This window comes from Ambystoma mexicanum, chromosome 1q (assembly GCF_040938575.1).
Source record: "Ambystoma mexicanum isolate Mex_15411 chromosome 1q, UKY_AmexF1_1, whole genome shotgun sequence".
In the NCBI taxonomy this organism is placed as follows: domain Eukaryota; kingdom Metazoa; phylum Chordata; class Amphibia; order Caudata; family Ambystomatidae; genus Ambystoma; species Ambystoma mexicanum.
Genome location: NC_090922.1, coordinates 1,242,561,028 through 1,242,573,646, shown reverse-complemented (window position 1 = coordinate 1,242,573,646; position 12,619 = coordinate 1,242,561,028). Strand labels below are relative to the sequence as shown.

Sequence of the window (12,619 nt, the reverse complement as noted above, 5' to 3'; positions counted from 1 at the left end):
GGCCAGTGTCCTTTCTACCTTGCATCCTTACACAAGGGATACAATGGGTACAATCTAGTTGGGTATCCGTATTGTCTGTTAAATACAATACAATGGAATGGAGATAGCCCCTAAAAGCTCAAAACTTAGCATGGTCATATGAGTACACAAATGTAAGCACTCCAATTAAAAATATTTCCTTTAGTTTATTGATCCTCTGACACATGCTGATATGTATAATGAGCAGGTCAACCTTGTAGAGAAAATCTGTCTACACAACTGAGAAGGTATAGCTTTCTGGAGAACTGGAAAAGGCTCTACAGAGACAGTCGCTGCTGAAGGCCGGGGGAGACATGGCCCAGAGTGTGCCGTGGGAAGAAGCTCTGTGGATCCAATTAAAGGACTACCAGAAAATCCTGATTGTCGAAGAGATGCTCATACCTTGAAGCTGTGGTGCAAAGTCAACAGAGAATGCCGGATTGATATTTGGATGCCAGAGTAGTGTACTTACTGTGGAGAGCCAACAATACAGAAAGTTCACAGAAAAACCTGACATAAGATAAACAACGACAAGACCAACTGAAAGAGAAAACGTGAAGGAACAAGTTGGGCCTCACACTGCATCTTGGGAAAGTTGGGCAGTGTCCCAAAGACATTTGGAGTGTAAGATCCCACAATGCCTCATTTAGGGAAAAGTAGTAAAAGTACCACAGCATACAAAAACATATAAGAGGGAGAAAGGGCTTACAATCCATTCTGGTGAATAAGTGATTTTTCCAAAGAATCTCCAAGAGACCTTTTATTACAAGAAATGCTGTTCTGACATCAATAGTAAAATAATGTTATTCTGATCATTTAAAAATCAAACTTGTAAATAGAAATACAACTTTTAGTAAAACAATTCCAATAAACAATCCACAACAAACACGTATTCATAGTTAACAAATTATCTATGCATCAGTCTTTCCTTGTTACTCTTGTCCAATAGATTTAAGAATATGAGTGCTGCAATGGTAAAGGAAGACTTTTCCCCCCTCAACAATAGCGACCATCATTCTTCTCCGGATAAAGTGCTTGTGCTTTCCAAAAAGTGTTTAAAACACTTTGTACTAGGTAGAGTTAGAGCGGTACAAAACAGAAAAATGTGTTGTAAGTTTTACAGTTACCCTTTTTCTTTACAGAACCTGCATGTTATGTCCCAATTGGAGACTCAACATTCTTACTGATAGCACTTGCTTAGTTTTGTGCAGGTTGAGTCTAATCCTCATAAACAGGGATCTATAAAAAGGGGAAGGGAAATGTCTTTAAATATTCAGGAGTGTTTCCCAGTGCTCGTATTTCATTAGATACATTTTGATGACCGGGATAGGTGTTGATCTCGGAAGGCACAGAACCTTCTTTCAGAAGTTACCTTCTAAGATCGAACAAAGTTTCTTTGGAAGGGAGCGAGCATCCGAGCCATAAGTCAAGGTGGCCACAATCTTCGCCCTATAAAATTCTAGTATTGGTAACATCGAGTACAGCAGAATTTTCTTTTCAGGATTAACGCTTTATTTAGCTAGCATTACCACTTTTCCTTTTAGGGTGCAAGCATTATGAACTTCCACCTGCTAATTTGTTTCCCCAAATACTTGAAAGACTCTACCTGCTCTATTACTGATGTTTCCAAGTACCATTTGAATCATCGTTTCTTCCTACATTGAGCATTTTCAAGATCTTCGTTTTTCCTGTGTTAATTTCCAAGTCGTTTCCTGAAGTGTATTCTTCCAGTCTTTTCAGTTGCCTCTGAAGCCCTATTGCAGTACAATCTAACAGTAGTAGGTCATCAGCATATAATAGACGGCCATCTGTGACCCGTCTAAATTTCTGTGGGAAGTATTCTGTTTTCATTCCCGAAAAGGACCCAAGTGAGATAGGTAGAGGTTAAAAAGAGCGGGGGCTAGAGGGCATCCTTGTTTGATACTCCGACATGTAAGTATTTCCTCTGTCACTAGACCCGCAGTGCTGAATCGTACTCTCAAGGAGGTGTCCATGTGAAGGGCTTTCAACTTGTCGCGCAGTATGTCGGGACATCTCCAATTTGACAGTTTCAGCCACAGACGCTGTTTGTTAATGCTGTTAAAAGCTTTGGCTAAGTCAACAAAAAATAAATTAATTCTATAGTTATTTGTCAGAGCTTTGTCTTTCAGCACAGAAAGCAGGAAACGGTTTATTTGCGGTGGTTTCTGAAGATTTCCAATAGATTTAATAAGATCCTAACTTCACTTGATTTCTTTTTACTAATGGCACTCAATATTCTTTCTGCATCCTTCTGGATCATAGAATACATATGCCAGTTTTTGTGTTGGTTTCTCAGCCTCTTAATAGCTGTGTCCTTATTTGTTGTTGGACCAAGTTTGGCGTGTCGATTGGCTCACCTTAGTACACACCGTTTTTTAACTACTTGGTCATAGACGTGGTGGTGCCTTATAGAGGTTGCATGCCCACATTCATTTCTTATCAGGAAAGTTTGCAAGATTGGGGTGTATTCCAATAAGGAATTCAGGGCCAATGCGTCCCCTATAGATTTTTTCCTTGCATACTGTGACACCAATTTTTCAACATCTTTTTTTGCCATTTTTAGACGACAGCCATTATTAACAGTCTCCACACATGTAATCAATTTAAAAGAAGGCCTTTCAATCCCACCAGGCCAACCCATTTTTAACAAATTTAGGTTGCTGGCTTTAGTTGTAAGGATCTAGAAAGATTCTATACCCCCGATCAGGTCTCTGGAGACAAATACGTAGTCAATTAATGAACTTTGTGTACCCCGAAGTGGGGTGACAAAGTTTATTGCCTTCAAAATGCCTATTTAGAATGTGGAGTTCTCTACTGTCCATTAGATCGGACCTTGCTAATCCTCTCTGCTTAGAGGGATTCAGAGCACTATTATCTTCTCTATTGAGTTTCCCGTGTCTGTTCACACAAGACAAATTAAGGTCTCCACATCAGATTATTGAAGTAGCGTCCAACTTGTTGGAGTCATCAATTACATCCAAGATCTTCTCAATCATGTCATCTACCCCTAATGATACAGGATTCCAATATATGTTGATTATGGTTAGATATTTCCATCATACGTTTTGCAAATGCTTCTGGTGACCTGTATTACTGAGTACCGTTCTTTGTATGTGTGGGCCTATGTTACCCAAACGGATCACTTCCAGGTCGTTCCCATTTTTAATTAGGATCAAAAGGCCAGCACTTGGCCGCCCCACTCCACCTCCCACCGATGGTTTGAGAAAAGTAGCAAATCGTCTAGCGTGGGATTTGCCTATAGCCAAGCTTCTTGGAAGCATAGGAAATAAATCGTGTTCCAGTTCATTTCAGTGAATGCTTTGCGAGTTCCAAAAGGCTAATACTTGAATTGGATTTGCCTTGGGGGGGACCTTCCTTTCATGGCCATCACGTCCCTGCCGATTTATTGTCAGGATCCGGTTCAGCATATATTGTTGGTGATCATATCCATCCTCTACAACTGGTGGCCCACGGCTCACAGTTAACTTGTCTGCAAAGACCCCCACCTTCGCTACATCTGCTAGATTCGTGGCAAAGGAAATCCTCTGCATATCCATGTGAGTTTAGACACAGGAAGTGTGTTCAATCTGTGTTGTGAAAAGTCTTCGACAGCCTGGTTATTCAAGATCGTAAGGTCAAATACTAGCATTTGAAGGCTCACAGCTGATGCAATAGCAGTTGTTTCACTATAATCGAGTGTAAATGGATGTACACTAAGCCCATACGATCTTCTCATATGAATTTGATCACATATATGTCTTTGGCGTTAATTTGCCGCAGATTAGGGATAAAATGGAAAAGCATTAGCACATTTTACCTATTTAGGATGAAATTGTCCGCTCTGTCCACTACTCGTTCCAATCTGAGGCAGCGTAGCTCGTCTCTCACCAGAGTTTTCTTTTGAGCATCATTTTCAACTTGGACCTTGGTTCTGATAGCCCAACCAGGCATTTCACTCCAGTTTTTAGCATAAGGGAACTCTGAGGCGAGTCTCTTTTCTTTCATAGTTCTGAAGTCATCCAAGTTCTTTAGTAAAGCCTCCTTAGCCAGTGATATTACATCTTCTTCATACACTGCTGATTCCAATGGCTTTGATGCTATCAGGGACTGCTTAGGCACTGTCTTAGATGGCCCATCTCGAAGGTTAATTACTTCCTCCCCATTCTTTACACAACCTCTAAATTTGGCATCGGGTATGACCCTCTTTTCCGCGAGTGTCAACAATGGTCTAGCTTGGAGAGCATCACTAGTTGTAATCATCGGGGCAACAGATTGGTTCACTATTGGGAGAATGATAAGTTCTTGCTTTTCATTTCTATCTTCTGTTTCTTCTCCCAACAACTAAGTGGATCTATTTATCAGTGTGCTCAAAATGTCATCCTCTGAAGACTGTTCATTTGGTTTTTGATTGTTCTAGGACCTTCTGGTTCACCTTTTTACTTGATTTAACCATTGGCAAAAGTCTTTGTTGTTTATTAACAGTGCTCATTAATGCTAGTTTTCCGTTTTCGTGCAAATATTGGGTAAGCATTTAGTGTTATAGTTTTAGTGCACTTGTCAGTCTCCGATTTACTCTCACCCAAAATGTTCGAATCAGTAATATCTAAAGCACCAACCTCCAGATATTCAGGAATGGTGAAGTTTACGACCTTAGTGATTGTTAAAGAGACTGCACTTTTCCCCAGTAGAGCTTTCAGTTGAGGTAGGGTTTGAAGGTCTCATGGAAGTTAGGGGAACCCTGTTCTGTGATGTGTGTTTCCATTGTAGTGTCTGTTAAGTTTTTGGTGAGGTTCGTGGGTATCCTACCCTCACCAGACACCTCATTGAAACATCTGTCAGCTGCTGCCTTTCCTGCTGTGATAAATCCTTCGAGCCATTAAAGTTGTTTGATCCTTCAGGGTATAATTTTTAGACTCATATAATTTGAAGAATGGAGCCATGGTGATGGTCACTGCAGACATTTGACTAAAGAGATCGTAGGAGGCGCTAGATTTTGGTGGCATGTTTTCCTTCTTCCGACTTTTCATCCTTGGAGATGATGATAATGAAGTGGAGGTGGTTCGAGATGGAGAACGCAACAAAGGGCCCCTGCTATTTGCAAACAAAGGGCCCCTGCTAATCCCTAGTCTTTTTGTCCCCTTTTACTGAAGGCAGTTCTTTTCCTAGGCCGATAAAGTTGGATTTAAAGGTTTCTTGGAGGGACATGTTCTCTTCCTCACCAACCTTACTGTCACTGATCTCGCTGTTCTTGTCCTCGTTTAACGTTTAATCTAATTTCTTGTATTCTACCTGGGGATAGATAGCCTGCATCAACCAAGTCAATCATTTTCCTTATTCTAGTAATGTCTTCTTGTCACTATAGCACTGGTATGCTTTTTTTGCCAATGTCGGTGCTCATTCTTGCAGGTCACAGTCGGTTGTAGTGTTTATAGCGGTGTGCTTCTTCTCCAGCGCTTCCTTGTCATTATGAACAAGGTTTGGGTGCAAGTTCTTCCGAAGAGATGCTTGTGTGTTTGTTAAGCTAGCTCTAGCTTTTTCTGCATGGGTATGTGCCCTGTGAGAAACCTGAGGGTGATCTCACTTATAGACCCCAGGGATCCTTTGTTCAGGGGGCCAGGCGAGGGCCATCGTGCTTGGATCCCAACCCTGGGGGTGGACAAGCAAGGAAGGCTCACCTGAGCAGGGGGTCCTTAGGGAATGCGGGGGAACACCCTTGGGAGAGACATGGTATCACCCCCCTTTCCAGCACCCCCCTACTCGTCATTTCCTCCACCTTCATAGGCTGTTGTGAGTCCTGTACCGTTGGCCTCTCCCCAATTCAAACAGGTAACAAGATAAGGGGTAGTCAGAGGAGAACCAGGAAAAGGAAACACTACAACTCCCATAATCCCATTCCCCTACTTAACTACCCAAAGTCTGAGACGAAGAAAATCATGTTGGGAGTCATGAGGATTATCCATTGGAATCAACGGGCAATGGATTCCTATGGGCAGTCTCCATTTTGCCCCATTAACAAGATCAAGCAGAGTCCGGCAGGGCTGGGCAACCACTCGCACCTGACTCCTTTTATTTCTCCCAGCAAGTATAAAAGGTGGAGCACACAGGCACACTTTGAGCGAGCTGGGGATGCTGGATGCTGCACAGAGGCCAGGGGGTAAGAGCAGCAGCTGGAGGAACCCTGGAAGTCCTGGAGGAAGAAGGACTGCCAGATTACTGAGTCTGTGAGTACAGGGAAGGCTGCATTGTGGCAAGGGAGCTATGACTCCCGGTAGCCTACCCAGGGTTCAACTGAGGTTTCCTGGCAGTGCCCAAACCAGAGCTCCTCCCCTTGGTAATATACTGAAGCCCAGACCTTTGAGGCGCAGGTGGTGAGACCCTGACCTCCGAGGCATCCCATGGAGACAATCCGCTACTCCCAAAAACACCAGAATGCTATTAAGGGGAACCGGTAAAGTGGGAGCAAGAGTGAGGCATTGTGGAACTTGAAGTTCAGAGACTTTTTTTTGTTGGAAAAGCTGAGCAAGGTGAGACACGAGAAGGAGCAGATCTTCTGGGGCGTAGGGGAAACCACTGGAGCAGGACGACAGATCGAGGGACTAGAGCGAGGGGTGGAGAAACCCTAAAGATCCCTGCAGGAGGTTGTTGCCTCTGGGAAACCGTGAAGGATTTGCAGAGAAAGCAAATCCCAGACAAGAAGAAGCCTGCATTGTGTTTCAAGGACGCCAGCCTCCCTCTCGGGTGAACGGCATAGTTGGGTAGGCGAGGCCAAGCCTGTGGTTTCAACCTTGACTCGTGAATCAAAGCCGCAGAGAAAAGAAAGGAATGCACACAACCGGTGAGTTAGCAAAAAACATGAAAGGCTGGTATGTGTCAGGGAAAGATTGAAGCGTGCTCATGAGATGCAAAAGAAAGCAAACTAGTAATGAACTTTAAAACGTACTGGTAACCCTGAAGCCACTGATACAGAGTTGCAGAGGGGTCCAGGGAAAAGAAATAGCCCACTCAAAAGTCTTTGCGAAATGTTTGATGTCTTGTTATAAAGCGACAAATGTAATGACCTCTGAAATGCGCAATGGTCAACATTAATCCAGACGAAAGGGGAAGTTAAAAGGTGAATGCTTTAAGAGAAAGATTTCTTTGAACTTTTCTGATTGTGTTATGGAACTACCCAGACCAAGAGACACTGGGGCAAATAACATAAGGGAGAGCTGAGGTGAAAGTCGAAGTGGCCCTGCGGAGGTCTATGAAAAAACCTTGCACACTGGAAAGTCTTCGACACCAATGAAAGTTCTGAGCCTGACTGAGAGAGTTCTCCGTTGAATCAGGTACTTTTTGTTGAGAGGTCCGAGCCAGACTGAAGGCGACCTACGTGAACTGCTGATGCCATGAGAGGTCTGAGCCGAACAGAGGGAGACCTACGTGAACTTTTGCAGAACTATGAAGGAACTTTTGGTGAATTGAAAACAACTGACTTTTAACGTGGAAGGCCAAGCGGGCCTTGACCCACGTTTTGAACTGCCTTTTTCTAGCCAGAGGGTGTCATCCTGTCTACAGGTGCCGCCTTGCTCCATGCTGTCCAACGTGTGGAGGAGAGCTGACTCGGCCCCCTTGATGCTTAATGTCATAGCACTGACTTTCATTTGCATACTATGAGAAACCAAAGGGTGTCTCACCTACTAGTCCCCAAGAACTCTCTCTCAGGTGGCCAGGGCACGGCCATTGTCTTTGGTACCAGACCTGGGAGTTGGACCAGTGAGGGAGGATCACCTGGGTGAGGTGTCTTTGTGGTGTATGGGTGAGGCGACTGATGGTGAGACACAGTATTTCCCCCTTTCCCGTAGACCTGAGCCCCCCCCCCCCTTTCTGCACAAACACTGGGCTGAGGAAGAGGGGGACTGAGACTAAAGGGACTATCCCTTACATATCTCATTGGACATGGCCTGTTAATCGGGTTAGGCAGTCAGGCACTTGACTTTTAAGGGCATCCATCAGATACCAATTAACTCTCACGGATAACAGGCAGAAACATAGAGGCACACTCTGAGTAAGGTGGAACACAAACAAGAGCAGAACTTGCAGGGCAAAGGCGAACCTAGTGGAGCAGAGCGACGGACCGAGGAACGAGAGAAAAGGGTAGAGAACCCGAGGAGTTCCCTGCAGAGGTGGTTGTCTCCAAAAGGCAGCAAAAGACACGTGGAGAAGGCCAAATCTTAGACAAGAAGACTGCATTATGTGTCAAGGATGCCAGCAACCCCACCGGGTGAACGGCAGAGTTGGGGAGGCGAGGCCAAGCCTGTGGTATTAATTTTGACTCATGAATTAAAAACGGAAAAGACAAGAAAGAACTGCACACAGCCGGTGAGTTGGCAAGCAACATGAAAGACTGGTGTGTATTAAGGAACGATTAAAGTTGCACCAGTATATTGCACAATTGAAGGCTGCATGCATGTGGATGAGATGCGAAAGAAGGCAGACCTGTGATGAACTTCGAATTACTGATAGCTGTGAGACCATTGATACTGAGTAGCGGAGTGGTCCGGCGAAAGGAAGTAGCCCTCTCGAGTCTCAGTAAAAGGTGAAATGTTTTTGTTATGCTGCGATAAAGGGAGTGACCTATAAAAAGTAAAGCGATCAAAATTAACCGTTGGATAGGGGGACGGGGGTAAAAAGGTGAACGGTGAACTTTTGTGCTTATGAAATCGAACTACCCAAACCAAGAGATACTGGGGAAAATAACACACGAATGTGAGCTGAAGGGAAAGTCAAAGTGGTCCTGCAGAGGTCTATAGTAAAAGCTATGCACATTTGAAAGTCTTCGACATCAGGAAAAGGTTTGAGGCTGACTGAGGGAGTCCGGAAGTGTGATAAGTTAGGGGAAGGGAACCCCTAAAGGATGTGAATTAACCTTGGGGAAGGCAATCCCTTCAAGTGTTGTGTTTGAAAGGTCAGAGCCCGACTGAGGGAGACCAGCGTGAATTTCTTGTTGAACTGTATTTTGAAAGCTGAAAAGAGAGACCTTAAAGTGGAAGGCCAGGCAGGCCTCTCCACATTTTGAACTGCCTTTGTTTTGAGAACCTGAGCCAGAGTGTGTCATCCTGTCTCCTGGGACCGCCTTACCCCGTGCTGTCTAACGTGGGGAGGGCAGCTGACTCAGCCACATTTATTCTTTATATTGTAACACTGATTTGATTGAGTAGGGCAGGCATTAGATTTTGTTAGTGTTGGCCATTTTGGTTTGACTGTTTTACTTAGTATTTGATGGTAGACACTACTGCCATCCTAGCTATAGGGCAAAGTAGAAGTTTTTCCAAACCCCGAAAATTGAATAAAGGTTTTACAAATTGTACATTTTGAGTCAGTATCATACTTGTGATACCATGCCTCCCTTACAATACACATTCTCCTTACACAATTTTTGTATAAGAGATAGGGCAGGCATTCGATTCTTTTTGTTACATGTTTTAAAAAAAATATAGGTCATTTTGATTTGACATAGACTGACTAGGACTGTGTTTTCTTTATTATTTGATGGTAGAGGCTACTCCCACCGCAGCTATAGGGCAAAGTAGAAGTTTTTTGTCTTATCATCCATACTGTTGATACCATGAGTTCCTTACAGCCCATAAAAGCTGCTTCTTTGCAGAATTTGGTTCAATGCTGAGGTCATGTCGAACGGAGTGGCCTCAACTCCTACTGTGCTCTCCAACAGTTCGACATCCATGACATCCTCATCTAAACTGGGTCAAACCCTGCTCTACCCCCTATACAAACTGCTTTGGGTAGGTTTTTTTTCTTTTTTTAGAGAAATCTATCATTTTTCCCAACCCCCCCAAAGTTCTTAGTGCTGTGGGTGGAGTTACTCTCTGTGGCTGAGCTACTCCTTTCCACCTCCATTTCTTGACGGGGGCTTGTTGTCCTTCCTGTGCACTATCAACAGAAGGTGTGCAAAATTAATTTTTAATGCTGATATCTTGTTGATTAGGAGCATCTGAGGTTTCAACCTTTACTTCCCCCTTCCCCGTTTGCTCTACAAGATGTACTCGGCCAATGGTGGGAAGGGTTTCCGACGCCTGTGCATCCAAACCCAGAAGACTATGTACAAGGTCCTAGAGTTCTTTCCATCTCTCGATGAACTAGAAATTCAACCGTCACATTTCTGCCTGTAAAAGCAAATGGGGTAGTAGTTGATAGTATTGTCTGCGAAAATGTAAGATTAAGCGAACTCTGAGGAGCTTTTTCAACAGCCCCACCCCCTTTTGCCATTTCTGCCGTTTCTGGGTTCAGCGAAATCATACGCACTGGCTCCAACAAGGCAAAAGAGCTATTCAAGTTCTGTGCTGGTGTGGCGTTTAAGTTTAAGTTTGTGCTCTCTACCACTCTCTCAACTGCACTGAGACTCTTTACAGTTTCCTTATGAGCCATTACTACTTTGTCGTCATGGGACTCTTACCCATTGTTCAGTCAGCGAGAGCATTTCAGGACTCCAGTCAAGTCTTCTGGCTCCCTCTGATTAGCGTTGTCCCGTTTGCTGGCTTTCTTTACCATCATCCAGGCACCAGCACGGTCATGTTCGCTGGTGGTTGACTGGAGAGTGACTGGACACCGCGCAGGCGCTCCGCGCCACCTATGGGCTGATATATCACTGTTCCCCCCTCCCCATGTGCCTCCTCCCGTTTCCGCTCCTTTCAGCTCCTAGCCCCCCTCCACTGGAACTCCTTACCTCTCTCGATCTTCTCCACACCTACCTTTTCCTCTTTCGCACTTCCCTGAAATCTCTCCTTCTCCATTCCCCGCCTTGAAACCTTCCCTCCTCTCATCCTCTTCCCTCTCCTCGAATCCTCCCTATGATCCTCTCCTCCCTCCCCTTCCCGCTTATCCTCCCTCACTTCACCCTTATATCCCTTCTATTCCCCCCTGCCCCTCCTCTCCCTGTTATAATGTTGTATGTATTCTGTTGTTATAATGTAAAGCGCTTTGGATGAAAGCGCTATATAAACATAATAAATACAAATACAATATATATTTTCTTAAAGGAACAATACAGCAATTCAATGAATCCAAACACAGCCTCTATGTGTAGAGTCTACAGCGAGCAGTCCTCTCGAGCAGCCTTTTGAGAGTGACTGGACTAATCTCAGAACTCCACGCCGACTAAGAGCTGATACAGATTTTATTAAAGGAACAATACAGCAATTCAATTAATCCAAAACACAGCCTTCATGTACAGAGTCTAGGGCGAGCAGCCTTTTGAGAGTGAATGTACTCAGCTCAGAACTCTGTGCCGCCTAGGGGCTGATATAGATATAGATTTTCTTAAAGTAGCAATACAGTGAATTCAAAACACAGTCTCCACATACAGTGTCTAAACAGGACTCTCTTGACCTTGTGCCACAACCACCTTACAAAAACTAGGCACTGTTGTGAATCAGGGGGGTTGTACTATTAGATTTTGGCGGGCAGCCATTCATGTAGGTATATAATGTACAAAGGTGAGTGAAAAGTTGTAGTTTTGTGATAGTTTGGTGATAGTTACTGTTCATAATTTACAAAGTCTATCGCAACCAATCGGAGAATTTCTGAGGTAAGTGTAACAATAGTAACAGTTGCATGAACGTCAGCATGTTATTCTGGTCACAGTACTTTTTGTTGGAGCCCATTTGGCCCAAATGAAGACTTACTTTCCTTTTCTTCATCAATGGTAAAACATGTTTGAAGCATTTTGCTATATATTTCTTTGCAATTTAGGAATAATGTCATTTTTCATTGTTTCATCATCAGAAATGGAAGTGGTGTATTTATTTCTGACATTGTCAAAGGAGGGGCTGCAGAACTTGATGGAAGACTTATGCAGGGAGATCAGATTTTGTCTGTAAATGGAGAGGATGTTAGGACAGCATCACAAGAGATTGTTGCAGCCATACTCAAGGTGAGTAGTGTTCGTCCATTCACCAACAAATTAATAGAAAGGTTTAGTTTGCAAATATGTTACCAATAACTCATCAAAAGTCTCCAACCCACTGGACATTTGAATGGTCATTCCATGCTAAATATGGCTTCTGAGTAAGTGCAAAATTGGTAATAATTAAGGTATTGTGAAAATGAGAGGAACATAATGTTACTTTTACAAATAGAAAATGAAGCTGTCCTTTTTAAGTACGCAATACATAAACTGAACTAATTAACCCAGAGGGAGAGTGGTCTATTTTCTTAATAAATAAATATACGTATACAGGTAAGGATTGGAAAACACTGTGAGGGTGGGGATCGGTTTCTCTCTTTGCAGAAAGGATTGGGAACCTGACTTAAGAACTTCAGCCACAAACACCCCATTCCTGTGAAATTGTGCCCCGTGTGCCCTTTTTTTTCTTTTAGCAGACTCTTATTAAGCCCCCAATGTTTCATCATGGCTGAAGGTAATGATGGACACAGCGTGCAAAGTAATAATGAACAGCTGCACTCTCATCTCCTGCGGGGTTACTTGACAGGAAGCAGTCATGGGTAGACAGACGCCCCTAGGCCAAAAGGGTTTTCCCCTGGAAGTAATCTCCACCTCCCCATAGGCTTTGTCCAACTGGAACTG

General features: G+C 43.7%; 1 protein-coding gene across 6 annotated transcripts in view; it reads left to right on the top strand.

Annotated features, from left to right (window-relative positions):
• The window catches only part of PATJ (PATJ crumbs cell polarity complex component), a 3,332,662-nt gene that overhangs the window by 2,628,316 nt on the left and 691,727 nt on the right, over positions 1–12,619 (top strand). For all 6 annotated transcript variants that reach the window (XM_069642041.1, XM_069642043.1, XM_069642045.1 and 3 more), the window contains one exon: positions 11,818–11,965. In XM_069642041.1, the coding sequence (XP_069498142.1) occupies positions 11,818–11,965 (148 nt within the window). The remainder of the gene's footprint in view (positions 1–11,817; positions 11,966–12,619) is intronic.